The 26,820-nt window shown below is 46.1% G+C and overlaps 1 protein-coding gene across 1 annotated transcript in view; it reads left to right on the top strand.

Moving 5' to 3' along the window:
- Positions 1 to 3,700: 3,700 nt before the first annotated feature.
- Positions 3,701 to 26,820, top strand: part of LOC8040375 (glutaredoxin domain-containing cysteine-rich protein CG31559) — a 129,587-nt gene continuing 106,467 nt past the window's right edge. The window contains exon 1 of the mRNA XM_029991349.4: positions 3,701 to 4,299. Coding sequence (XP_029847209.1) covers positions 3,823 to 4,299 — 477 coding nt within the window. The 5' untranslated portion in view covers positions 3,701 to 3,822. The remainder of the gene's footprint in view (positions 4,300 to 26,820) is intronic.

Below are 26,820 nucleotides of genomic sequence, written 5' to 3'. Positions count from 1 at the left end.
TCTTGAGGATGACCCGAAGCTCTGGAGCGGTAATATGTGTCCTTCGTCTCATCCCTGGCTGAGTTTAGGAGGTTAGGTTAGACGGCTATGGGCGTTCGAGCCAAGTCGGGCGGCACTGATCCCTCGGTCCTTTCTTTCGGTGGTTCAGTCAGCGCGGTCTTGGGCTGTCCTTTTGACCCTAGCTGTGATTGCGGTTTATGTTTCCGAACAAACGGGTTAATGAGGACGAGACACTTCTTCCTTCAGGCAAGACATGGGCGTTTTAGACGAAAGTGGAGCACAATCAGTGTTCCTTGCGTTGGTTAGAATTATCTTTTTTTTTCTTTTGTACGTTTACCGCTTATGTTTCTTTTGATAAACGGTTTGCAGGTCGCACCATTTGCTTCTTGTCGGACATTTTTGTCCATATTGTCTTTAAGGGTAAACGGCTCTTATGTGCTACGATAACATAAATTTCGAGTTTTTTAAGCGCGGTTTAAGGTAGGATCTTAAGCTAGAAAAGATGGAATCGTGAAACCAATATTGACTGAAACATCTCTCGTATAAAATTTGTATTTTTATCCTCATCTCTAAGCTATAATCTCGTGAACTGGTCACTACTTATAAGCATTTTCTCTTAGCTCCGATATCAATGCATATGAGAGTTCATTCAGTTGCTATTAATTAGCTCCTAAACGATGCAGTGGTACGTATGGTTACTTTGCGTCTTCTTTAAACGTGGTCTTTGGTGGTCCTTAAGGGCGAGACACATGGACGGCAGAATCGTCCGATCCGACGTCCGATCCGACAGTCCGAACGCCGCTCCGAATTGCCGCACGCGACAGGAGACACACGCTTCAGACCTGCGACACGACGATCCGTTCGGCTCCGCCCAGGAGACCCCAGCACTCCAGCGGAGGTTCGCGTTCATAGATCTCTGGTCCCAGATCGACGGTTTAGCTTGCACGAGTGAAGTTAGGAGCTCGTTCTCGCTAGCGCGTGCATTCTCTGCCGGGGCCATCTATTTCGAATCGGTCAGCGGGATCCACGCGTCCGGCTTCCCGTCGCCCGTCCCGTTCTCTTGTTCGTCCCGCCAGACCCAGTACGTCTTCATGACGTTCGCGCTAGCTGTGCTGTCATTGGCTGGACGCATCCGACAATCCGTCCGCCGTGCGAAACTATCTGGCGCGTTGGACGCACGTCGGATCGCCGATCCGACGTCTGATGCGACCAAATTTTTCGGATCAGGCAGTCGTATTGCCGGATCGGACGTCGGATCGGATGGATTTTTCGCGCATGTGTCTCGCGCTTATGTCTGAAAGTGGACTGCGATAGCCTACACCAAAGTTACAAACATATTTTTTTCGTTAACTCGCCTAGGTGCGACGTCGCATCTTTTCGTAGATGCCAAATGGAAAGTAAGAATAATATTTATTTTCTAGCGTATTAACTGAATCGATTGAACTCATATTGAAAGATTTTGACTTACCGACATGTATGATTGAACATTTTATGTAGATTTTAAATGAACCAGCTCCAACGTTCAGTCGCGTGGAAATTGTTGCGCGTGCTGGAACATCTGGGGTGCAATTGCAGATGCTCAAGACACAATTCGATGTTTGCCGTGCAAGGACAATTAAAGTGTCCCGTTGTTTCTAGAAAGTACAACGTATGGATTTACTTGTCGCTCATTTCCGAATTCTGCAAATTTGTAACGAACAAAATTTAAGTGACTTATCAAGGATCTTATTTTCTATAATACAGGTGCTTACGGGCTTATATACATCGCTGCTCTTGTTTTTAATGAAATCTCTTCTAATAAGCGATAACAAAATGATAAAACTTTATCTCGCAATATGACCCGATTTTTAAACATGAATAAAGTTTAGGGTGCTGCTGAGAGTCTGCGCGACTAATCAAACATCTTTGACTGCAAAAAAAATAAAAAAATGGCGATGTGCAGTGCCAATTAATATGCGTGCGTTATAGCGTAAATCAGCTCGGATAATCGTCTACTGCGTTTTTAGTTTGTGTGTCAGTGTTTCTGCTGGTCCTAGCTTCAGACTGACCAAAACTCAAATAGTTGCGCAGAATGAGGAATCTTCGAATAACATATATCATGCATCATCACTTCGGGCTTAAAAACACGTACAAAATAAAGATACTTATTGGTTGGCTTTGAAGTGACGCAGCCAAGTTTTCTCTAAATTTCCTATTTACTGAGTTATTCTTTTTAGGTTATTACGGGACAATGTTTAAGGGTTACAATCATTAGAATAGGGCGTTCTTAGAAATGAAACACCGAGACTCTTTATATCAATTCCGACATTTTGCAAAAGAAGCGGTATACTGGAGCTGATGCTTATTGCAATCCTAGCGTGCTCTCTCGCAGCCGCCGACTTCCTATCCGTGAGGCACTTCCTCATTCGTCAAGAATCTCTTCTTGATCGTTGACCAACGGCCTAATGACCGATAGCAGACGAATTTGATGCCTTTGACACGTTTGTCCTCTTCTTCGCGAAAACGCCCATGCTTGAGCCTTCTTAAGCGATAAAAGAGCTATTAGAAATGGCTGAACTTCATTCAATCACTACGTATTTAACATGCTTAACAGAAGATGCAGATGTTTTTGTAAAGCTCACGAACAGATACATGACAATTACATGCATACACATTATTATGCATCTCTGTATGTGTGTTTATGTGTATGTGCCGTATGTATACTCAATATGTATTTATTAATAGTGAGAGAGCAGTCAAGATATTTTTTGCAAAAGAGTAGTAGTAGTAGAAGGAGGAGAGTAGCACTGAGGAGGAGGAGGATGATGAAAGATGTCTCCCGCAAAAATACGCGTGTCTGGAGCTAGTCAGATGTGCAGAAATCGGGAACTTTTTGAGATCAAAGTAGAAGTTAAATACTTCAATTCCTGATTCTTGCACGGTGGAAAGAAAAGTAAAAATGTCCAGAAATGTTACATCTGGAACAGGCCTTTCGCTATATGTCGAGTGGACAATTCGAGGATGTCTAAAGTCAAGTGATGATGTAACACGGTCAACCAGAAAGGTCGTTCGCCGACAATGCAAACAAACCGCTTTTGTGGGCATTTTAACATGTGAGAGTAAGACTGCACGGTGAGCTCACGCGTCGCCATATCGCAGCTGAGTACGGCGTGCGTAGAGTTGAGCTGAAAGAGATGTGTGGTGGGGCCGTGTTGATTCACTGCTTCGCCCAATGTAAAGTAGCAATTTGGCGCAAGGGTAGAAATCACGCGCTGCTGTTATTTATGATCTCGGCACCCAAATAGTTTGTTGATCGCAACGCGCACATTTGGCCCGTCTTTTCGCTCCCCCCTCCCTTTCTTTTCCTCCCCCCACACAGTCTCCTTACAAAACCGGAACAGGAACCATCCCATACTCTAAACCCTCTCATTCGAGCACCCTTTTCCACACCTGTACCTTCCTCTCAGCTGAGCCGCTCTCCCACACCCAAAAAACGATGCCTCCTTTCCCCCTTTCCTTGGGCTTGTATTCGAGAAAAGTAGAGAGAGGGGACAGGTAAGGTAAAAGGGAAAGGGCGCTGGAAACAACTCCGAGGAACATTTCCGAGTAGCCTGAGAAGCGGGTCCCTCCTCCACGCATCGCCCTCCGCCGTTCTCCCCCTCTTCCTTCTCGAAAGACCGGCGTTTATCTGGACGTCCCCCTCGCCCATTCCAAAAGCGGCCTCTCTCACCTGCCGGGCAAGCAAGCAGACGACGCAAAGCCGAAGGGAGAATTCCTTTCGCGAGCGGCAAGCGAGGCAGACGTGTAGCAGGGGCCGCCGTTCAAGTCGTCGTTCTTCCAACGATGCAGCGCGCTTCACCGACCGTGTCGATCATCGTCAACGGGTCACCGGTGCCGCTCAACGAGGCTCCGGTTGTGAACCCCTCTGTGACGTCTCTCGTGACCCCCGTTGTGACACCGGAGCATCGAGAACAACAGCCGCAGACGACGACACCGGGCGTTCCGCACGTTGTGAGGGTGTCCGTTGGAATACCGTCTGCTCCAGAGCCGGATGAGCGCAGCAGCAGCGGAGCTTCCAGCGGCACCGGCAGTGATGACGAGGCCCCCTACGACTCGGACTCCGGTGCCGAGATGAAGTTCCACCTGCGCGAGCTTGAGGATACCAGGGACGACGAGGACGGGAGCTCCGGGAAGACGTCCCTCGAGGGACCCGTTCTGGATGCCGAACTAGCCATCCTCTCCAGGCAGGGAACGGTGCGCGGAGTCCGGAATCTCGTCAGGGCGTCCATCAAGTGCATCGCTGACTGCCAGGAGGGCAAGGTGAGTCTGCTGCTGAACACGGCCAACATAGATAACCCCAGTGTTGTCATGGAGATGCATCCAGGATGGTCGCGCGTCAGTGAACGTACTACAGCGTGTTTCTCTTACTGGAGATGAACGGTTTTAGGTAGCATTTTCCGAGGAGAACCTAATCATGGACGCCTCAGTGTTTAGCTACGATCTTAAGAGGTCGTAACAAAAGATGGGATGCCGCTCTTATTCTTTCCGGGTGTTCCTTTTTAAGTTCTTCAATATGCAAAGAACTTCAATCCTTCGGGCATCACAACATAGACACCACATTTCGCAAAATCGCGCAATCTCATTTCATCGCGACGTTCAGCATTTTTTAAAGCTGCACCTCTCTTTTTAATATGCTAAAATTAAGGTGGAACCATGTTGACGGGCAGTGCGATCTGTTTTTATTAAACAGTACACGTGGTTACTGGAACGAAAAACGAAACCTCATGCATGGAAAACGCTAATTGTAGCAACCAAGACACCAAGCGCAGTAAGCTACAAAAGAAAAAAAAAAAAAAAAAACAGTATTAACCTTGAGATGGCAACAAGTGAAGGGGGACCTCTTGAGATATTTTCTCCCGCGGAAGGTTTTTAAGTGACTGTTTCAAACCGGTAAACACTTAGTTATACCGTGCACAATCTGAAATAATTGAGGTTGGTATTCCATAAGTAAAATACTAATCAAATGTACACTTCGAAAAAGGAGTGAAGACGAACACAAAATGATTCTTCAGTGTTGAGAACATTTCTTCAGAAGGAAAAGATTTCGCGTGTGCTCTAGGACTTTTCTTTTTTTTTTTTCAGGGCGGCTGTTTTTTTATTAGCTTTTACTAGATCGAGGGTAATTTTGAACTGATCAGCTGTCCAGCATCCGCACTTACAGTGATTGATGCTTGACAGAATTTGTAACATTTTATATAACAGCTAGATAAACAACCATTTCTAGATCGACATTTTATTGACTAAATCCTAAACAAGAACAAAGTTATACAAACTGCGTATATTTAGCCACCAGGACGTATCACTCCGTTCTTGTTTGGAATTGACGCGAAGCGACACACGTCGGGCAGTTCTTGAAAAGCCATGTCGTCTTGTTTTTTGTCCCTTAATCTTCATTTTAATGGAGATCACAGGAAGAACAATATTTTTTTTGCTAAATCAAAGCGACCCTATCGTGTTCCGTGTAAAGCATCTTGGGGGGACCCTCGGCCACAGTTTCGGTCTCGATTAGCAAATCTCACTTCGCGACATCCCGTCACGACCTAATACAGGGTTTCCATTGGGGCTGGGCGTCGAAAAACATTTTGGCCCGATTAATCGGCACCTTTTAATCGATTATTGGGTCTCGTTCATTTGCACGCATAATAATTTTAAGCAGACAAAGATTGTTTTTTCTGCTGCATGAGCACTGCAGCACATAATGCGGAGAGTACGTCGCCTACTTCTTGCTCAAAAGTTACGGTGACGTGAGATCGGCGCCGAGGTCTTGTTGGCTGATTGAAACAAATAGTGGGTAGACCACGAAGCATCTAACATTAAGATCTACCCACTATTTTTTTACAGTCGACCAATCAGAGCTCGGCGTCGTTCTGACGTCACCGCAATTCCTGCGCAAGAAGCAGTCGACTTGCACTCCGCATAGAATTTCGATTCTGAATCAACATCGATGTGCAGTTGAAAACAATCGAAAGACACTCGCAGCTGATTACTTCAGCTGCATGAAGCGAAGAAGTTCGTTGTTATTCTCCGGCAAGAGCGACCTCTCTAGATTGTTCACAATAGTCTCTGCTGAACTAAACGCCTAGTGTAACCTCGCTCCTGCAGTTTACTTTAGGTTAGACTCTTACCTTAAGTTTGCCCTTGAAATATGTACTTGTCCACCGTCTACGTGGTTAAAGTGTTTAATTTTTGGTTCGTCAGAATTTTACCGATTAACCGGTTAATTTTTTTTATTATTTTATCGCGATTAAAGCAATAATTGATTGATCGGCAGGTTAATCGATCAATTGTTCACCCCTAGTTGGCATTTTCGAATATGTGACCTTCCTTAAATTCATAATACTGTAGGTGTGGCCTACCAATTAAAAAAAAAAAAAAAGCAAAAGCATATTTTTTTTTTTTTTTTTGGGGGGGGGGGGGGGGTTACGTGTTAGGGTCTATGCACAGGTAAACAGGGCTCCGAAGGTACGGAGGTAAACAGGGTTACGTATTCTTACTCCAAGCTAAGTCTAGGCAGGTCCTTACGGCCCCTGGTTGTCCGTGTTTCAACGGACGCTCTCACGGAGATATATGGCTGCAATGCCAGCGAGCGCTGACTCTATATTTTCATGTAGTGCTGAGCTGCTCTACTTCGTCTATCGAAATCGAAACCCTGTCACTCTTCTCTACGGTCAAAGCGGTCCCATGATGCAACGCGCGCAGTGATGCGTGCCGGGATTTTTGTAAGTAGTCTATTTTCAATGATATAATATCACGTGCAAATTGAGCGACACTTGGCGCGAACTCAACGTCGGCGGTTTTTCGCCTTTTACCTCGAAAGGTTAGTAGCGATAACCAGACGTTTCCGCTAAATATAACAAATCGGCGATTGTTTGCTCGTACTTACAGTGTCTCGTTGTGTACATTGAGTACTTTGATTAGAAACGTCCATGCTTTAAAATTGCCTCAAAACAAAGCCACCGTAATTCTTGTTTTCGTAACCTAATACATTGCCTATGCGATTAAATAAGTAATACACAAATGTGGGAATAAATTTTGAAGACTTCTTTTTCATCGGAATCATATGTCCGCCAGAAGTCGGGACAGTCGTTCTCGCTTGTCGGCTCTGAAACTTTTAGTTCACTATTTCCTCCGATCCTTACTTATTATTTTAAACTATTCTGTCGCATAGAAAAGATCTTCTTAGTTAACTTTAGAAGTATCATGAAGTAGGAGACGATCGGTGCTCATGCACGATACCATTTTAATGATGAAAGCTGACGCACCCTCATGCTTTCGTTCGTTGTTGTTGGTCGTTTTTTTCCTACTACGAGATGTTGCATCTCGCGTCTGCATAGGTGGGCATCATATTTGCATGAAGCCGCTTTACTCCAAGTGCGTGGTTGCAATCCAAGGGCGTTTCATTGAAGCCGCGGCTGTCAAGGGAACTCTGCGAGGGGAAACTCCGTCCTCCCTTTCAAAGGCATCTCGCCCAGGCACTGCCGTTCTTTTCCCCTAAGGTCGCGTCACGAGCTTCAGCACTCCAGAAGAAGCGAGGAAACCGGTCCGTCGAGAATGCCTTAACATTATTTCAAAATGTGCGAAGAAATCTCACCGAGGCACCGTCGTTTAAATTATGTCCTTCATGCGTTCAATCCGTTTTCTTTGTACGTTTTGTTTTTCTTCGAGTTTTCCCGAACCTTCGTGATCAAAATTTAGAATGCGAAACATTCCGATCAGTCGACGAGGTTCTAACGAATCTATTAGTTAGAGTTTTATCTAAAAGACAATCAGTGCAATGACCGCAGCTAACTTTCAAACTGTGAAAAAGAAGAAAACAAAAAAAACACAAAAAAACGGCAAGATCGAGGAACGCTTTATCACTCTCACATGCGCGTTGGCAAGTAACATATGATCCTCTCGTGCCGTTTAAATATTTGGCGGCGCATTTCTTTTAACTGAACTCGACATCTGGAATCGGGTCTCACTCTTACCCGATTCGCTAACCCATACACGCTACAGGTCCACACAGTTCCGAAACTCTTCCAGCCAAGGTACGTTTTCAAATATACACTATTTATCCACCAACGTGACTATACGTTTTTCTTTTGTTTTTTTTCCTTCGCTAGTTCTCGGCAGTCGAAATTACTTTCATCGATATCACCCGCATGACGCTCTTCGCCGATTCATTTCTCAGCCGCGGATTTCTTCGCCCGCCGGTCGCTCGGGGGGCAGGCATACGAGCTCTAGCGAAAAAACACATCCTTGGAAGTTATGTTGATCAGAAACGGGAAAAACGTGTTTATCCCGACTGGCTTCCGCGAAAGCGATCCGCCGGCGTGAATTAGGCTATAGGCCCGAGGTTTATTCCATCGCTTGCACTCCGCTCTCGACCTTCGTCGTTCGCGGCCCGCATCACCGCTGCATGCGCACGCCGGAGGCGTACGTATACCCAGTCCCCGGCGGCTCTCTCCAGTGTTTTTTGTCCGGGTCTATACGCCACGTATATGTACAGTCCCGAAGTTCAGCGTACACGACGGGATCAGAGCCGTGGCACACTTGAACGCACCCGCGCGCGCCGACAGTCAGTTCGACAATGGAACAATTTGAGCAATTCGCTGATCAACCCACATACCAGCTGTCACGCATACCGTCTCTCCACTCTGTTACGCTATACCCTGGGATATGTATGTCAGATTTCGGACGTCTCTAACTTCACTACCCGTCAAGATATAAAGATTATTTTTTCTTTTTTTTTTTTCGACTAGTGAAGCGCAACCACATGGAATAGTTCCTCCAATATTCGCACTTTTCTATTACTACACTTAGTACAAAAGCGGCGGGTTTTCATAATTTTCCATTACTACATTATTCAGTACCCACTGAATAATGAAGTAATAATAATATGTAATAATAAGAAGCACACCAGAAAGTCCCGACAGCCATTCTAGTGTGCTTCTTTTTAGGAATATCTCTAATCCCGTTGGGAAGCGACTGTTGTCCATGGCGTGGCTCCCAGTGTGAATCCGATCGTCACACGGATTCTAGTGACACGCCGTACGCAGCTCTGCGCAATTTGTTACCGAAGACTATAAACGCTAAAAGTAGCGCTTAATGTGTCACGTTCGGCTGTACAAATACAGTATAGACCGATCTCTAGTTAATGCGTGTTCTTGCGCTATGTGTTCGACTTTGTACACAAACGTAAACATCCCTCTGTTGCCGATATATATATATATATATATATATATATATATATATATATATATATTGTTACGTTTTTAATTTACAAGAGGACGTCCATAACCAAATCAGACCCAATTCGAAGTGTGTCACGCGCCGTCTGCACGCGCTTCGTCTTTGTCTTCGGTGGGGTCTGGCACGCGCCTCAGCAGCACCGCTACACTATTCCCCCTCTGAGTTTTTTTTCCTGATGTTCTGTCCTAGGTTGGTTCATTCTGCTAAACAACTTCGTCACGTTCCATTAAAGATAGACAGTTCTTTTCGTTGGTGTCGTTGCCGTTGTTCTTATCCACGCTCACGAATTTCACGCCAACGTCGAAGTTCCTCCGCAACACCGAAATCCAGCACATTGGCGCTTTTTGAAGTTGATGCCCGGAGACTTGTGAGTTGGCCGCCGCTAGCTTCTATTTTCGTCACTTTCGATGAAATGTCTGATCAGAACTCTGATGCCGGCACAGATCATATCGGTGTAAAATAACACTGCACATTTGCGCGTTTTGAAATGAACACCGAAAATGAAATGCGCCGGTGACGCCGAAGCCCAGGAGACGCTGGAACGTTTTTTAGAAGATTGCCACTTATGGCTTCCAACGTTGAATGGCCACAACGACCGCCAAAGATTTCAAGACCAGCGCGCACTTACGCGCCTTGATTGCCTGAAGGTCTGGGATGCAAAAGTGTCCATCGGTCAAAGCAGGATCTTCATTTCACGGCCACAAACTTGTCGTGAACATCATGGCGAAGTGATGACTTGTCCGTGGAAGGTGCGGCACGGCGATTTGTGACTTCAGGTAATCAAGCCGTGATCCTATGGCTCTTTGAGACGCCAGTAACGACCATGTTGCACAGGAGTTTCATCCTGACAAGGTGCCTTCCGGGTGGCATGAGGTGCCGTACCAGAAATCCCACTTCTGACGCCAAATGTTACGTTTTTAATTTACAAGAGGACGTCCATAACCAAATCAGACCCAATTCGAAGTGTGTCACGCGCCGTCTGCACGCGCTTCGTCTTTGTCTTCGGTGGGGTCTGGCACGCGCCTCAGCAGCACCGCTACAATATATATAATATAAGTTGATACTCGCAGGTGGCATAATTTATGTAATATTACTTCCGTCATGGTCTTGAATTTCGACACGTGACAGTTTCCCATATTGTCGATATAATTCAATTATAGGTATCAATATTCGCATGTACTTAATTTCGAATCGAAGCAGCGCACTCTACATTATTATTGAGCCTTAATTGAGCAGCTATGTCCTAATTAATAAATGCGTTCTAAAATCGCGAAGGTCAACTGGAAATGGAGGTCGCTGGTTCGATAACAGGACCCGGTGGGTTTTTCCGGTCGCGCACCAGTCGCCCAGCTGTGTTTGGAGATTTGTGTTTGTCCTTTGTTCCCCTTTTCCAGGGATTATTTTTTTTTCATTCTTACCCAGCTCGCTTGCACCTCTCCATTTAATCGAATTATCTGAGGCACGAGTCTATAAATATCGGTACATCTTGTTATTAGCACATATCAGTCATTTACACTTCGTATAGATCGGAATTTAAGCCCGTTTTTTTTTTCTCTTCAATTTATAGACGAGGAGAAAACTACATCGGAATCAGACGCGGACTCTAAAATAAGAAACGGTGCTCGAGGAATCCCAATAATTTTGACGCGTTCATTACCTCGCGCAACGGTGGACATTTCAGCACCCAAGGCCAACTCTTTCCCCACGCGCGTACAATCTGTAAAATATAACATTCGAGTGTTATTGCATTTCACTGCCACCCAGATAAGATCTGTAAAGTTTGCAGATTTTTTTTTTCCATTTGAACATGACAGTAATCGGAATCGCAAGCAAAGTGCTGTCGCTTAAGAAAGAGAGCTCCCGCATTTGGACTACTTTGATTCTCTCTCGTTTGCGATCCATAGAAAGCCGTTCAGATCCCATCAGTACCCTCGTCCAAACCAAACTTTGGGTCAAATGCTCCAATTAAAGAAGGGAATATTTTCCCATTTTTGATCTCGCACTCAAACAAACGTCTTGCGGGGCTTTCTTATTTATTTGCGTTTAATCGGTCAAGCCCTTTAGCAGAACCGAGATTACTCTTCCAGACACTATTCACTCTTAACACGGTAGGTGTTTCACTTGGCCGATATGACGTACTACTGTCAAGACCGGTTATACTAAATTCAACGGGAACCGGAAATCACTTCGCTATATTCGCTATTTGGTTATAACGAAGTGCCAAAAGGAATGGCAAATCGTGATCACTTCACTGTAGCCGCTATTTCGTTATAACCGACTTCGTTATAACCGGAGGAACCTTAAGCCGGGGTCACCTTGCTCATACACCATAGAAGAGACAGTCTGCAAACACCAGTCACCGCAATATCCGTGGTTTGAATGCCCCGTGCCGAAGTTTCTCATGCGGCGTTCGAAGCACGGATCGCGTGGCGACTCGCGTTCGAATCTCTATGGAGACTGTCTCTTGTATGATGTATTAGCAGTGGGACCCCGCCTTTAGTTTACCGTGGCTACCGGCGAGAGTTTGTGCTTTGGGCCAGGCATATGCGAGATTGAATTCCTTTTAGAGTGCAGCTCTTAGGCGCCCGTTTCCGGCTTCAGCGGCGTCGCCGTCGGCGTCAGCGTAACCGCAACCCCCCCTCCCCCCCCCCTACCTTTTCCGAGGACCTCGGGGGGGGGGGGGGGGTCACGTGACCCCCCTCGAGGTCTCGTGACCCCCCCCTTCAGTACCCTTCCCTCCTCCTCCTCAAGAGCTGCGCTCTAATTCGACGTTACAGGGAGTTGTAAACGGCTTTCACTTTTTTTTTGTACTTGTAATTGTACAGAAAAACACAAATTTACGGGTTAGATTAAGGTCGTCTATTATTTTACGGTCTTCCCTAGCGCGCGTGATCATCGTGTAACTATTATAATCCCCTTTCCTGAATGTGGAAGATATATCCTAAGTCAACGTTACAGACATCTCTCAAAATATGTGTGGAAGGATTGAAATATTCGATCCATGGTCGGGTAAGGCATCAGAATTTGAACCTTCATATTTTCATTTTAACTTTCGTTTCATTCTTTGATCGTATCTGCGAGTCCGATAACGGTGGATAATCAACTCCTCCATAATTGCGGAAGGCCCGTGCGGTCAAGATTGACGCCACGCATTTGGCCCAACATGCGCTCTGGTTGAGGGCGAGTGCTGCCTCAGTGCTCAAAAAGCAGCTGCAAACGACTCTGAATATGAGAATAAGCAACACTAAAAAAAAAAAAAAAAAAAAAAAAAAAAGTGCCTAAGCTTTTTTTTTTCAAATGTTTAAATTTTAGGTAGAGCTGTTTCAATGAGCACTTCATATAAACCCGATTGTTGTAGTATCTTCCGCTAAAAGAACAATATATGACGACAAGGTGGTGTACGACAAAAACTGGAACTTTCGACAAAACTGCTTGGCTAACCATACAATCTTTTACTTAAAAAAATAAATGTTAATTTTCTGTTGTCATATTTTTTATATGCCGCCAAGTTTTATGACGTCGATATTTGGTGGCCATAACAGGCTACAAATAAAAATTCTTTGCACTTTACTTGGAAACTGTATTGAAGCTGAAGCCTATGCCCTTTGCACGTCATCTGAAGATGACTTGCAAGGGGCTCCTTCGCCCAAGTTACTTCGTTCTCCATGTACACTTCACGAGGTGGGGCTGATGGACACACCGCGTACGGCGTCCTTACTCCTCGTTTATTATACTTGACTAGGATATCACTGCTATTTATGTATGTTTTTCATAAGAAACGGTACATTTGTCTTGCTGACAACTTAAAACTTCCAACAAGAAGCAAAAAAAAAATTGCCTTTAGCTACGTGCTTTTGCGAACGCAGGCAGTCGCACATATCAGTCAGCTCTCTCCGCTGCCGTGTTTGCAAGAGACGTCGGCATTGCCCTTCGTAGGGGAAACAAGAGGTTTCCGATAACCTTTTATTGCCCCTGCGTTGGATGCCATCTGCAATGGATCCCGGGAAATACTCGACTTCGGTCATATCAGTTGGGTACATGCCTCGGCCAAGTTTCTTGGAGCTGCCCTCGGTATGGGCACAGATTGTTGCTCCCGCGTCAATAGATTGCGACTCGCGTTCCTGTTGTCGGTGGACGTGTTGCCTGCTATCGTCTGCAAATGTCCACCTGGACGTTGTGAGGTCACTTTGAGTGCACTGTAGCAATTTTTTCTTCGTATCTTCTTTTTTTTAATTTTAGTTTTTTAGCGTTTAGGAGTTCGCGTCGCAGAAAATTCTGTGTCGGCGGAACGAAAAAATCCCGGCATGCACCTGGTGACGTCACGTGACGCTACCGACTAGACCACGCACACACGCTTGCACGCCTTGGTCCCCCTAGATTTTTTTTTTTTTTTTTCATTTTGGCAATAGTTTTTAGTTTTCTCACATCAGGTTAGTGACATTGAAAATGGCTTGTCAGCTTTCACTTTAACTAAGGGTCCGATATTTCTTATTAACTTTTATTTGCTTCCGAATATTTCAATTAAGCGCGAAACACGTGTACGACGAAACCGTCCGAACCGACGTCCGACCACGGAATACGACAGTCGAAGGCGAGGGTTTTCAACGCTCTCCGGTGCTACAAAAACCCTCGCCCCCCAAGGTCATTCTGGCAGTCCGCACGTCGGATCGGACGGTTTTGTCGTACATGTGTTTCGCGCTTTAATGTGAGATTTTATTGCACTTTATGGTTTGACTAGAATGATATAGTTGAACCAGAAGTCCCTCTTTTCGAAAATTTGCCACTGATTATGACAAGCCCTCAACATGTCCTTTCATATAGAGCTTTTCAGTTAAAAAAATATATTGGTAAGAAAAACATTGTTGACCTCTTTAACTGCACTTGGATGGAATGACTGAACTTTTTGTTTTTAGTACGTTTGTTGTTGTATCTGTTTTTTAACGACTGAGATTGCAACTGTGAAGTGACCCCTTTTCATTTAGTCTTGTTGGCCGAATTAAAATGCAACCCGACTTCAAATATCAATAATGTTCAGATTGAGGCTTCGTTAAGAGTTTCAATAAAAGCTCGCTCGCTTGTACTTTCTTGAATTAGCTGAAGCCAGACACCATGTAAGTTGTCTTAAGGCCTCTAGAATCTACAGCAGCACCTTGGAAAGGCTTGAAGCTAAGTTCTCGAGAAGTAACCTCACCTCTAAGCCGTTTCTTTCCAAAGAGAGATGTGAGGAAAAAAGGAGACGCGCAAGGTCACCCAGGGCAATCGAACAATTATCCATCAAACTGACTTTCTGCAAAAAAAAAAAAAATGCAGCTTCACAAGATTGTCTGAAATACAACAAAAAGCGAAGCGAAGGTTGTTTGTGGCGTGCTAAATCTATTTTCTGAAAAGAGAACCGGACTCACCGAGAACATGCCCTTGCCCTCTCTTGTAATCAATTTGTGTCCTTTCTTCCCGGTGTCCAACGCCATCGCCAATAGACCCTCCTTCCAATCGTAAAGAAACGACGCATCCGAGCATTAAAAAGCCGTTTGCGGGGCCATCCGGTGAACTTTCTATTGAGAAGCCAACGGGAGGAGTTGTGCCCTACGCAACAGCTAAGCCGATAACGGAAAAGAAATACTCGCAACGGGATGTGTACGCGTTGCAAACGGCTTTGAGCATCAAAGAAACAGCGTCTACAAGTTCATACCTATAAGCTTCCTGTTCGTCCGGTGAGAGAAACTGCACAGCCAGAAGAGAAATGCGTGTGTTCTTCCTTTTCGCGTGGATAGCTTTTGGCCGTCCGTTCCGCCTGCTGGGGGGGCAATCAAGGTCGTAGGGCCCCTTTTTGCCACTCTCCGAAGAGCTGCAGTAATTATAGGCGCGATTACCGCTTTAATTGCTTTCTGAAGGGACTCGTAATGCGCCGGAGTCGATGAACGCAGTAGCTTGTCTGTGCGGGCGTGGTGCCGCCGTCTGCTAGAAGACAACGGGGGTTGCTTGGTTCTTCGCAGACGACTCCGGTAATGGTGGTGGTTATAGTGTAGACTGATGGTTCTGATATAATCCCCCTGGTACGTTGCGATTGAGGAGTGGTGCCAAATTAGCTTACGTTTTTCTTCGATGATGGCGAGTCTATTGTAGTCTGGGCATACGCTGCTTTGCCGTGTCGAAGGTGCCGCAGCGGGGCGTGCCGGAGGTCGTCTGAAGGTCGGGTTGCCTCGGGATTGAGCAGCGCTTTCACCGATTGAGTCGATCGGTGTTGCGTAATGCGAGGACTGCGAGATGTGTTGTTTTGGGATTTAAAGTGTGGTCTTTCTCTGCCGGCGTAACAGTGTGTTCCAGGCGTAGAAAAAAAAAAGTGTGAGCAGCAGCAGAGGCTTTTATTCGACGTTTCGAGCGGAGCCTGGTTTGCTCGAATCATGGAATAAAAGCCTCTGCTGCTGCTCACAATTTCTTTCTACGCCTGATACTTTCTTAAAGAAGCATCGCTTATTAACACTTTGGAGTGCGTTCCAGGTTAAAGGAATACGAATAGTAGTTCGAACCAAACAGCACCGCGTCATCCACAACCTTTAAAGTGCCAGGGAATGTGGCGGTTTTCTTGACAGTGTACAAGCTAGAGATGACACTGCTTTATTCGATTCCACGCAGCATTCACACACCCCTAGTTTCAAGGATATTGGCGCGCGAATGTTTCATTGCTTTTTTTTACATCTCTTTTCGTACATTTCGCACTGTTGTTTCTCTAAAGCTATAACATTAATATTTGGTTTTGATTCCACCGGGACAACTATGATTAATGATATGTTTACTCACAAGCATTATATATCAAGTGATTAAGGCATCAATTGTAATTGTGCGCTTAGTAATGCGAGAACAGAAATCTCACTCAGGCAGTGATCCTGTTAGTCTTTCTTTTTTTTTTAACTATTCTCGAGCTCATTGTATTTTGCCCGCGACACTCTTTTTCTTGGAGTAGTTGATGAAAGGTGACTCAGTAAAATAACAAACAAATTTTGATCTAAAACGAGCGCAACCGGCCACCCCCGAAAGAAAAATAACGCAAGCATAACTCACGCTTCGCCCCAGCAGGACTGAGTAACGTCAAATTTTAGAACCAAATCTAGACTAACTCACCAGGTTGAGCAGGGCGCAAGAAAGCAGACGCGCTTCGAACCGAAACTCAGAAAGAGTCGTGCCTCGAATAGATTAGGAGCCTCGCTGCTTCTCAAACCAAATTCCCCGAGGGACGCTGTAAAGGGGTCACGCGAGTCCTTTCTCGGCTCGAAAGCTTTGAAGCGCGCCGCTGCACGCACATGCACTTCGTCAAAGAAACAAAAAAATCCAGAAAACACTTTGCCCGAAGAACACGGCCCATCTGCATTCATAAGTGAGCGTCGAATCGTCTTCCACAATCCGATGATGACGCATTGCCCCGCGATTACCATTCCTTAGTTCGATTGGCTAGTCTCTCTAGCTTCTACGAGGATGGGCTGAAGCCAAAGCGCGGAGGAAGAAGATTCAGCCGAGGTACCCGTTCTGTCGCGGCTCATTTCCAACGCCCGAATGGCTAAGCCGGCTCGAGCAATCCTACCTAAGAGACAAGGCTCGCGCATTACGTCACTGTCGGTGGATGCCACACGCAGCCCCCGAGCAGCTAACATGCTGGAGTTCAACGAAAGACGCGCCAAAGCTCTAGACGCGTCTGTCTTAGCGTCGCCACATGACAGCGTCGCCCTCTTGGTGAGACGCAGCTAGACGCGGTTTCGACGATACTGACGCAAGGTAGGCGATGACGTAGGGGAGGACTTGAGGTGGTATTGGCTGGAGACCCTACTTAAGTGGCGAAGTCCGGACAGTTGGTTAGTTGATCTAGCGGAAGGACTCGGTGAAGCGCGGCCTTTACGATTTGTGGTTGGTTCAGCTCGCTTCCAGGGTCGGCTTCGGTTCATCCGAACGCGGAATCCCCGGTGATTGGGGAAGAGCGGCGACCCCGTGGTTCCGAGCAGCGGTGAAGGATGAACTGCGTACGAAGGAAACGAGGCGCGAGGTCGGGAGGTCATCCGGGGCTTACTCGTTCACCCGAACATCAGAATCGGCCCGTCAGGGAATTGACATTAATCGATTACGCATTGCATCCCAAGATTTGGGGGAGGGGGGCTTGAGAACAACTTGTCCCGATGTCCAAATCATCGCACACACAAAAGGAGTCGTGATTCCCCAGACAGTGCCTCCCTTTTCATTCCTTCGGATCGTATATTGACGCTGCACCGCGCGTCGTTCCCGCGGGACCTCGAATGTAAGTCGCGGCTGTCTCGCGGCGTTGTATACGTCGTGACCCCGACGATGGCATACGGCGGTGTTGTCACAATGGGCAGCCAGCTCACTTTCGCGCGAGGGGCTTTCAGGATTGTTTTTTTTTTTTTTCGTCCGTCCGAATGGTTACGCCGTGGTCTGCTGACCCTGCGCGAAGGGCTCTCGTGAGCGGACTTCTTTTTTGACGTGGTACCGAACTTGGCCCACGAGCGGTAGAAGAGAAGCGTCTCGTTTGTGCCGACTTTTATCGGTCGGAACCCATCTCTGCACGACGGACGGTCGGTCCACTCCGGAGAAAGTGAGGAAGCGTCCCCTCGTTAGTTGTTCACGCGGGCAGAGCGTAGGTGCACGGGACGTCAGATGCGCAGAGATGCGTCTGCAAGGATATGAGTTCCGCTCGTGGACGTCGCCATTTTGGTGAAGCCCTGCTAAGACCTTGTTGCCAGACTGGTGACACCGCACGTTTGCGCGCCGACGGTGGATGCGAGTCATTAGAGTGTTTTACTAGATCGTGTTTTCGGGTCACGCTATTTGTAGCGGGATCTCGCGCTGCCACTTTGGTGCGTGCTTTGAAGCACGCGACCGTAGAGGTAGAGGGCCTTTGAAAACGATCTACTAAATCTCCCTATTGAAGCGCCGTTCATCGAAAGCGGGAAAACGTATACGTCTCTGTTACTATCCCTGTTTTGTCTTGTACACCTGGAAAGTGTTAATCGATTACAATTTTAATTGCTCTTGCTTACAAGTATTTCATTATATTACTCGACTACTCGAGACGAAAAGTACTTGGCTTTTACTTGATAAAGTAACCGTTACATCTCGGACAACTTCCAATTTTGTAAACGACAGTCGTTTCTTTTTTTCTTTTTTTTTTTGCTGGTTCGCGTTTTTTTGTTTTTTTTTTTTACTGTTTAATGATTGAATTAGAATCACGTAACTACGGACCACTTATTTTCTTGATCCATCAGTTTTTCTAATTCACACTCCTGTGGAAAATTTGGGCTCGAGGATTCCTTCGTAGGAATCTTCGAAACGAGAGACGGTTACAAGTAATTTTAGTACTTCCAAAAGTAACCCAATAATTACTGCGGTGATTACTTTTTTAATAATTGCAATAAAACTATTACAAAATTACTCCAAAAAGTAATAGATTACAAATGATTTGATTACTTGTAATGAGCATCGCAAGATTACGCCAGGTAGTAATCGATATTTAGTTTAGCTGGAAATTTGAACTGTTGGGTTACGTTAACAAACTACGCTCGGTGATTGTAGAAAGCGCAGACACTCGCAATTATGATAATGACTAAAAGGTTAAAAGGCGCGAACAAACAGGACGAAAAAAAAAAACAGACGTACGACACGGACAGGCGCCAACTTCCAACTGGTTCATTGAAACACGAGTCATCGTCAAACTCGATTCCAATCGCCCAAACACATGTGTGTGATAAAAATTCTTATCGCTCATTACACACATCCTTCAAGAAACAGAATTTGGCATGCTTACGCATCTGTCAGCCGCTGTGTGTATACACGTTTGCAAGTCCGGTCTCAGGGTGCCGCCATCTTTCCCAGTGTGGTGCGCTTGGGAGCGGCCATAATCCGATTTTGACACCTTAGCAAGGCTTCGTAATCGGATAAGGTCGTGTCCAAGCGCACCCCCGCGAGCAAGATGGCATCGCCCTGAAGCCGGACTTGCAAACGTGTATACAGAAAGCTTCGATTAGTTCTCTTTCCACGTTCTCGTTCCCTTTCTTGATAAACCTTGTGCGCTCTAACAAAGGATGCAAACAATGTGGGTGCGAACCTTTGTTAGAGCGCACAAGGTTTATCAAGAAAGGGAATGAGAAAATGGAAAGCGAACTAATCGAAGCTTTCTGTATACACAAAGCGGCTGACAGATGCGTAAGCACGCCGTCTCTTTATTTGTTAACCAAAGAAATTGTGTCTCTCGAAGGATGCGTGTAATGAGCGATAACAATTTTTATCACTTGCACGTGTTAAGGCGATTGGGATCGAGTTTGACGATGATTCGTGTTTCAATAAATCAGTTGGAAGTTGGCGCCTGTCCGTGTTGTAGGTGTGTCTTTTTTCGTCCTGTTTGTTCGCGCCTTCTAACTTTTTAGCCTTTTAATTGATATGACCCAACTAGCCCTAACTAAAGTTTTAATGATAGTGATGGTGGAGATGATCACGTTGATGATACGTTCAGATTAGTTTATAAATAGAGGATATCTATAATACACGAAAAAATATCCTCGGCACATATTGATGCAGGCGGATTAAAAAAAAAACGTCTATATATGGTTAGGCCCTATTGCGTAAAATACGGATATATCTTCCCAATTTCTAGCATACAGCGTCGTGCACTGCAACGAGTTTTTTTTTTTTTTTTTTTTTTTTCTAGTGATATATTATTTTTTCATGTTTCTTTTTTTTTTTTTTTTTTTTTGCTTCTGACAAGGTAGGGGTATTTCGACACACTTTCTCGGGGAAGTTCATTGTATCAATCTCGTCCTCACCTTGACACGCTTTCCAACTTTTACGCTAAGAATTAAATAAAATCTTAAAAAGAAAGAAAAGAAGAAGTAGAAGAAAACTCTCTGCATGTGCGTGGTGTCAGGACTCATCTGCTTTTCTTTACTCCCTTTTCTCTACAACGGTACAAAATGGCGAGAATCGGCAAGGTCTTCTCAGGTGCACTATTTGCGCCCGTAGATTCGAAGACAGTACCGCATTCATGTTTGTGAAGTTGCGCGTCTTCTTTCGATACCGGCTACCATTTAGCTATATGGGGAGATAGAGTGTATCAATTAAAGCGGTGACTTTTCTCTTTCGGGACGGAGTATACACGCATGACTAAAAATGAAACTTTAACCGGTCCTTTAGATTGTCTCATTCAGTTAATATATTCGGAATTTACTTTTGTGTACCTACATGATTTTACAGATTTGCTTTTGAACAGTCGGCGTGAAAATGAGGCGACCATGACCCGGTATTCATTTAGCCTCCCTCTACCCCCTCCTCTCTCTCTCTCTCTCTCTCATATCTTTGTTTTTCTCCCCAGTATTAGGGTAGGCTACGAAAGCTGGAAACGTACCTGTTTGAAGCGCTGAAGTTAAGGGTAGTGCGTTTTCCTTGTGAAATAGCGTAAGCAACTTCTAGTCGTTCATTGTTCACTCCTGCTGCCAACAAGGAACCTACACTTCCCTTCTGTTGTTTTCTTTTCCCCCTTGTGGGGGAAATAGAGATAGTAATGCCCGGGTATTCTACTTTACCTTCACCTAGTTACAATGCTCTTCGTGATATGCGAAATGCGATTGTTATTAAAAACAAAAACAAAAAAATGCTTTACTCGCTTGCTATATCTGGAAGACGAGGAAATTCGGCCATCTTTTGCTCGGGGATCTTTCAAAGCTACTCTTTTGGACATTTCTACCTTGCTCCAAATGCGTGTCTACGTCTTTCGTTTTTTTTTTTTTTTTTTTCGTTTTCTTGCTTGTTTACGAGTGAGTACCTCACGCGTGCACTCCTCAACAAAGAGGAGACCATAACACGTGAGCAGCGTGCGTGTTTAATGTGTTTTCACGTAACGACCATGGTAACACGCTCAGCAGTTTTGTTCGCTTGTTCGTTATTTAGATAACACACCGTCCAGTGACGGCAATTGGTCCAACGACCATTAGGGAATCGTTTGCGGCTTGTGCAAGGAGCTGTACGAAGTTCGAACCATAAAACTACGCGCAGATTCTTAGAAAAGTCCATTGTTTTTCTGGTTTTTTTTTAATTCCCCCTTTCTCTCTCTCTCTCTCTCTCTACCCCCCCCCCCCCCCCCCCCCCAATCCATCACGCGTGCTCTTCTCGAGACGGCCGATGGCGTGCAACGAACCATCAGCCGTTGACGTCTCTGTTCATCGACGCGACTTGGTGGTGATGACAATCTTGCTGGCATCGCTGCGAGATTCACGTGGCTCAAATCTGCTGTTTGTGGACCGACGGGAACCCCGCCGGAGCTTCCCTCTGACGTGACGTTGTCCAATTCTCATGCACTATCGCGGACGAGCTGAAACAATCCTTTGTGCCTGTCAGTTTTTTTTTTTTTGAGAGAGAGAGAGAGAGAGAGCTGCGGTCAACGAATGCATTGCGAATATTGCGAACCGTCTCCGGACTACTGCGGAATTGAAAGTATAGGGACTTTTAGCAAACCGTTGCCCTGTTCGGCGTACCGCACTACCGGATCCTTTGAAGCATGCTTTTAAGCGCGCGCCTCGCGGTCATGGCACCACCCGGGCGCGAGCTTAAAAGCATGCTTCAAAGGCTCCGGTAGCGCGGTATGCGGAGCACGGCCACGGTTTGCTAAAGGTGTATTCACACGCAGGACTTTGTCCGCGGACAAGTTCCTACGAAAGGCGTGACGTCACCTTTTCCGGGGTATAAAATCGGCCATTGTTCTTGCGAAAACAGCCGGCAAAACCAAGGGACATGTCCACGGACCTGAAGAACGTGTCCGCGGACCTGATATATCTTGCGTATCACGTGGGCGAACGTCACAGAATATGTCCGCTGACCTGCCGGACCATGATTATAGCGGTTTTGAAAGCGATCCAATTCTGCCTTTTTTCGAGTCCGCTGTGGTCCTCGGTCAAGCCCGGGAACCGATTGCGTGGAAGTGCTCGTGGTACACTTCGTTGCACGAGCGGTTTTCTTTTTTTTTTTTTTATATGCCTCTCACGGTTCTCGTGCACGGATGGACCATTGCTCATTTTCCTGTACAATTAGTACGCACGAGCTACAGCTGTGGAAGATGCTCGAGGATTCCTGCGCATAGTGAAAAGTGGAGCCGAAAAGAAAAAGAAAGAAAACGACTGGATATTGTTTTCAATTCGAACATGGAGGCCAACAAGGCTTCACGAGTTGTCGCGGCTTGTGCTCTCATGATGGCGGATGAGGAAGTTGCGGAAGCACCTAATATCGACGCAAAAAAACCATGGATTAAAACATGGATGTCCAAGAAGAAACTCGGTATACAGAATCTACTCTATCAAGAACTTCTGGAGAGCGACCCCGTAGAGTACCGCCGCTTGCTGCGCGTTGACTCCAACCAGTTTGCTGACATTCTCTCGTCAATTGCATCATGCATCCAAAAACTCGACACTGAAATGCGTCCAGTCATCCCAACCAAAGACAAACTTCAACTGACGCTGCGGTTTTTTGCCTCAGGTGTGTGGTTATTCTTCTTACTTTTGTCCTTGTTTTAGCATATTTGAGAGCTGCGCTCGACTTAGCCGTGTTTCTTGTTTTCTTGAGAATTTTCAGGCGAGAGTCAACATTCCCTAGGCAGTTCCGCATTAGCCACAGCGCCGTCAACGGGTTCCTCGTTGAAACTTGAGACGCCATTTACAAAATGCTGGGACCAAAATATCTGGTGTCCCCGCGGACGAAAGATGAGTGGCTTGCGGTAATGAAGAACTTTTACGAAGGATGGCAGTTTCCGCAATGCATTGGAGCGCTGGACGGAAAACATGTCACAATTATCAAACCTCCAAACTCTGGATCTGTGTATATTAATTACAAGAAGACCTTCAGTATCGTGCTTTTTGCTCTTGTGGACGCAGACAGCAGGTTTTTGTACATTGATGTTGGCGCACCTGGGTCTGATGGAGATGGAGGCATTTGGAGGACGACACCACTGCGGAATGCCATTGAGAACGGAACAGCCGGTCTGCCGATCTCAGGACCTGGACCGGTCGGCGTCCCACCCGTCATCGTGGGAAACGACGCTTTCCCCTTGTCTACAAACTTAATGAAGCCGTACACTGGTACAAATTTGGATGAAGAAAAGGTTATATTTAACTACAAGTGTGTTGCCTACATCGTGTCATTTCTAAACACCGTTTTCCTTATCGTTTTGTTTTATTTTTTTATTTCAGATTAAGCCGAGCCACACGGGTAGCAGAAAATGCGTTTGGCATTCTGGCAAACCGTTTTAGGTTTTTGCACACGACTATCGATGTCGAACCAGGAAGGGTCACCTCATTCATCAAGGCGGCGTGTGTGCTGCACAACTATTTGCGAGCTACACCTGTGCTTTTTAAAGCGTCGAGGGAGGACCACCAGCGAAAAAGGACAATCTACTTCGGGCTACGAAGTTGCAAAGGGCGTTCCGGGGCAAGAGCTCTAGAAGGCGCCATCGCGTGGCAGAGGGAAGAGGCTGGCCTTAATCTGTGGATAAATAACAAAATGTAACCTTATCTGCATGTTCAGACAAGTGCAGAAGCAAAGATACCATTTCATGAGCTGTATATTTGCTACTTCCTTTACTTAACAATCGTTCATGCATGTGCTGGCACTTTGACCACCAAAACTTTTTGTGGCATGCTCTAATTGTTCAACTTTATGTAAATAAACTTGAAAGAATCTTCAATGTTTTCTTATTTTTTTATTTCGTCATGCTATAATATTGGTTCGCAATCTAACACACTCGCCCACTCCAACAAAAACAGCCGTCAGGTCCTAATGGAATAAGTACGAAAGGCAAAGAATACAAGCATTTGTTTGTTTTCAAGTTTCCCTTTACTGTGAAATGCTGTGCGAAGTGCGAAATGCTAATTTTGGTTTAACATTTTTTTTAGTTCAAATAGGGTTCGTTGAATTACATTTGTTCTTGCTGTCGGTCTAGGTAACGCTTGACGAGTTCCAATACCTCTATCTGACACCCCATAAAATTGGTTCCGTTCAGGCTTCTCATGTGGCCCGCAGCTACTCTTCAAAAATTATCAGCATCGTCGCCACTTTTTTCAGTTGCAAAACTTTCGGCAATTTTAGTGAAAGCAACCGTGCGCTCTTTCCACCCAGAGCTGGAGCAGTCATCTGCTTTCTTTTTTCCGTCATCGCACTTTGAGCGCTTCACAGGAGTGCAAGACGCTTCCACACTGGAACTCGTTGTTCCGCGCGGTGTGTGTGTGGAATGCGTGCCAAGGACGGGTTCCCTCATCTCGGTCATAAGAGACGCCAATTCTGTCTCACTGTCCATCTGGAAAGGTAAAAGAAATACGAATGCGTTACCCCAGAGGAACTATATGTAAAGCCCCCGCTTGCACGGCAGAATATCGCAAGTGTCGGCCATTTACTGTTCAGAGCAATGAGGGAGAGATAAAGAGAGAGAGAGATAGTTTTAGTAGTGAAGGGAGGACGGCGATGGGTTACGTGACCAAGCGTAGATGTCACCACCGTAGTATTGTGGGAGAAGCGAGAGTTGTTTTTTATATAGACGCAGCAGGTCGGACCCATCGAAGGCTCACCGCTGGTTAACCGTTTCACTTGCAAAATTTAATAAAAAAAAAGTTTACTCAATAAAGGACTCTGTACACTGCATTTAAGGTCAAAACTGTTGCGTGACCTTGAAATTTGAATGAAACTGCCTTGCGGCCAGGACCCGGCCCGCGGACCGCCGGTTGTCAAACCCTAGGATAGTATCTCGCAGCTCCATTCAGAAACTATCAGCATTTCAAGAAACCGTGATTAACACGAGTGAACAAAGCAAAATGCTGAAGCCTGAACGAAAAAAAAATGCTGAAGCGTGTAGAGCAAAGCCAGAACTCGAACGTCAGCCAAGCTAATAGGATTCAGTGACCTCCATCAACGAACGCTCGACAACGTTTCGTTCGATAGGTCTAAAAAATTAAGTTAAACGAATGGGTCAACCCGCCAAACGTTACTCACTCCACTGGGATCATTGTGTTGGTAAGATTCGTTGCACTCCTGGGAAAGGACAGGTTTGCTCCGATCCAAGAACAGGAGACTGCGGTAGAACCTCCATCTACCGTTGTACGTGTACTCCGCAGCTTGGCCGCTCTTCGTTTTCATGATCTTTTCCTTCTCCCGTCTGTAGATGCGTCGCTTATTTTGAAAAAAAGCTCCTCACTCCCTCTGAAATATCAGACAACAATAAGCGGTCAAATACAACTCGGGGTCGACACTAATTAGTCCGCCTTCAATGAACCCACCTTCCGTGTAAGGCCCATACTGGGAGTAGCGCCGTTGCATTTCATTGGCAATTTGTTTCCAGAGCTCTGATTTTATGCCGTTGTTGCGGTACTGGTCGTTTTGAAGGTACCAAAGCTGTGGAAACTCTTCTACGAATGCGATTAAACACAGCGTCGCTTCATCGCTGAGATCCTTCATCGTTGTCGTCTTCAATGCCAGGTTCATCAGACGCTGGCGGGATTGGAATCGACCGTCACGTGCGTTGCGTGGCCGTTTTCTTGTAGCTTGGAACGCAGCGAAGCACCACCAAGGCTCTGGCGCGAGGTGGGAGCGTTGGGAAATACCAATCCTGAACAGATATCTCGTGCAGCGAAGGCAGCGAGAAGGGTACGAGCTCGGACTCGCAGTTCTCGCCTTGGTCCACGGCAACCATGCAGTATTAATTCGTATATCCTCGGACTTGCACAAGTCCGCGGACTAGTCCGTTGTGACATCGAAGCCACGTGATACACATATTTCACAGGTCCGCGGACATGGTTCCCGAAATTTGTCCGCCGTGTGAATACACCTTAAAAGTCCCATGTGGGGACCGCACCCGCCGAAGAAGGCCGCCGGATCGGGTGTTTCAGCTAATTTATCAGGGAATATACATTCGTCAAGTTCGAATTAATCCTTTTCGTGTCACGTGGGCATGTACAGTGCCCTTTAAACTTAACGCCGCCACTCGGTTTCGCAAATATTGATCTATTGCATGCTACCCAAAGATAAATCGACCACTGCAGCTGCTGCAATACCTTCCCCTGGTTGGGTTTTCATCGGGGACGCAATTCTTAACCAACTATTTCGACCGCCAGGTTAAGGAATAGCTAAAAAGGCAAAGAAGCGGGACCATCTCGTGGCGGCGTTAAGTTTGGGGCGCACCGTACATCACGAGGCCGTTTCGGGACCCCCATTCGCGTCTCCAGCGGGCTGCTCGCCCTCCCACGGCGGAAACGGGAAGCGCTCCAGTGACGGTCCCCCGGTTCTCCTGCTCAGCGGGCACGGTGGAACTGCTCGCGATCGTGGCTCGCGAAATGTCATTTCCGAATGCGAACAACACTGGGTCTTCCCTGTCCCAATGTATAGTGCTGCAGCCGGTATGGGATTATACCTTACTGGAGAGTTTTAGTGTTGAGGAAACGCAAGCGCTGTGTGTTTGCGTTAGAGTTGCGTGCTCCACGCTGCGCATGCGCGTCGTTGCCATGTTGCTAAGGTTGAAGCCTG

The sequence above is a fragment of the Ixodes scapularis genome, unplaced genomic scaffold, assembly GCF_016920785.2.
Source record: "Ixodes scapularis isolate PalLabHiFi unplaced genomic scaffold, ASM1692078v2 PGA_scaffold13__105_contigs__length_92229423, whole genome shotgun sequence".
Taxonomy (NCBI): domain Eukaryota; kingdom Metazoa; phylum Arthropoda; class Arachnida; order Ixodida; family Ixodidae; genus Ixodes; species Ixodes scapularis.
This window is presented reverse-complemented; position numbering and strand designations above follow the sequence as displayed.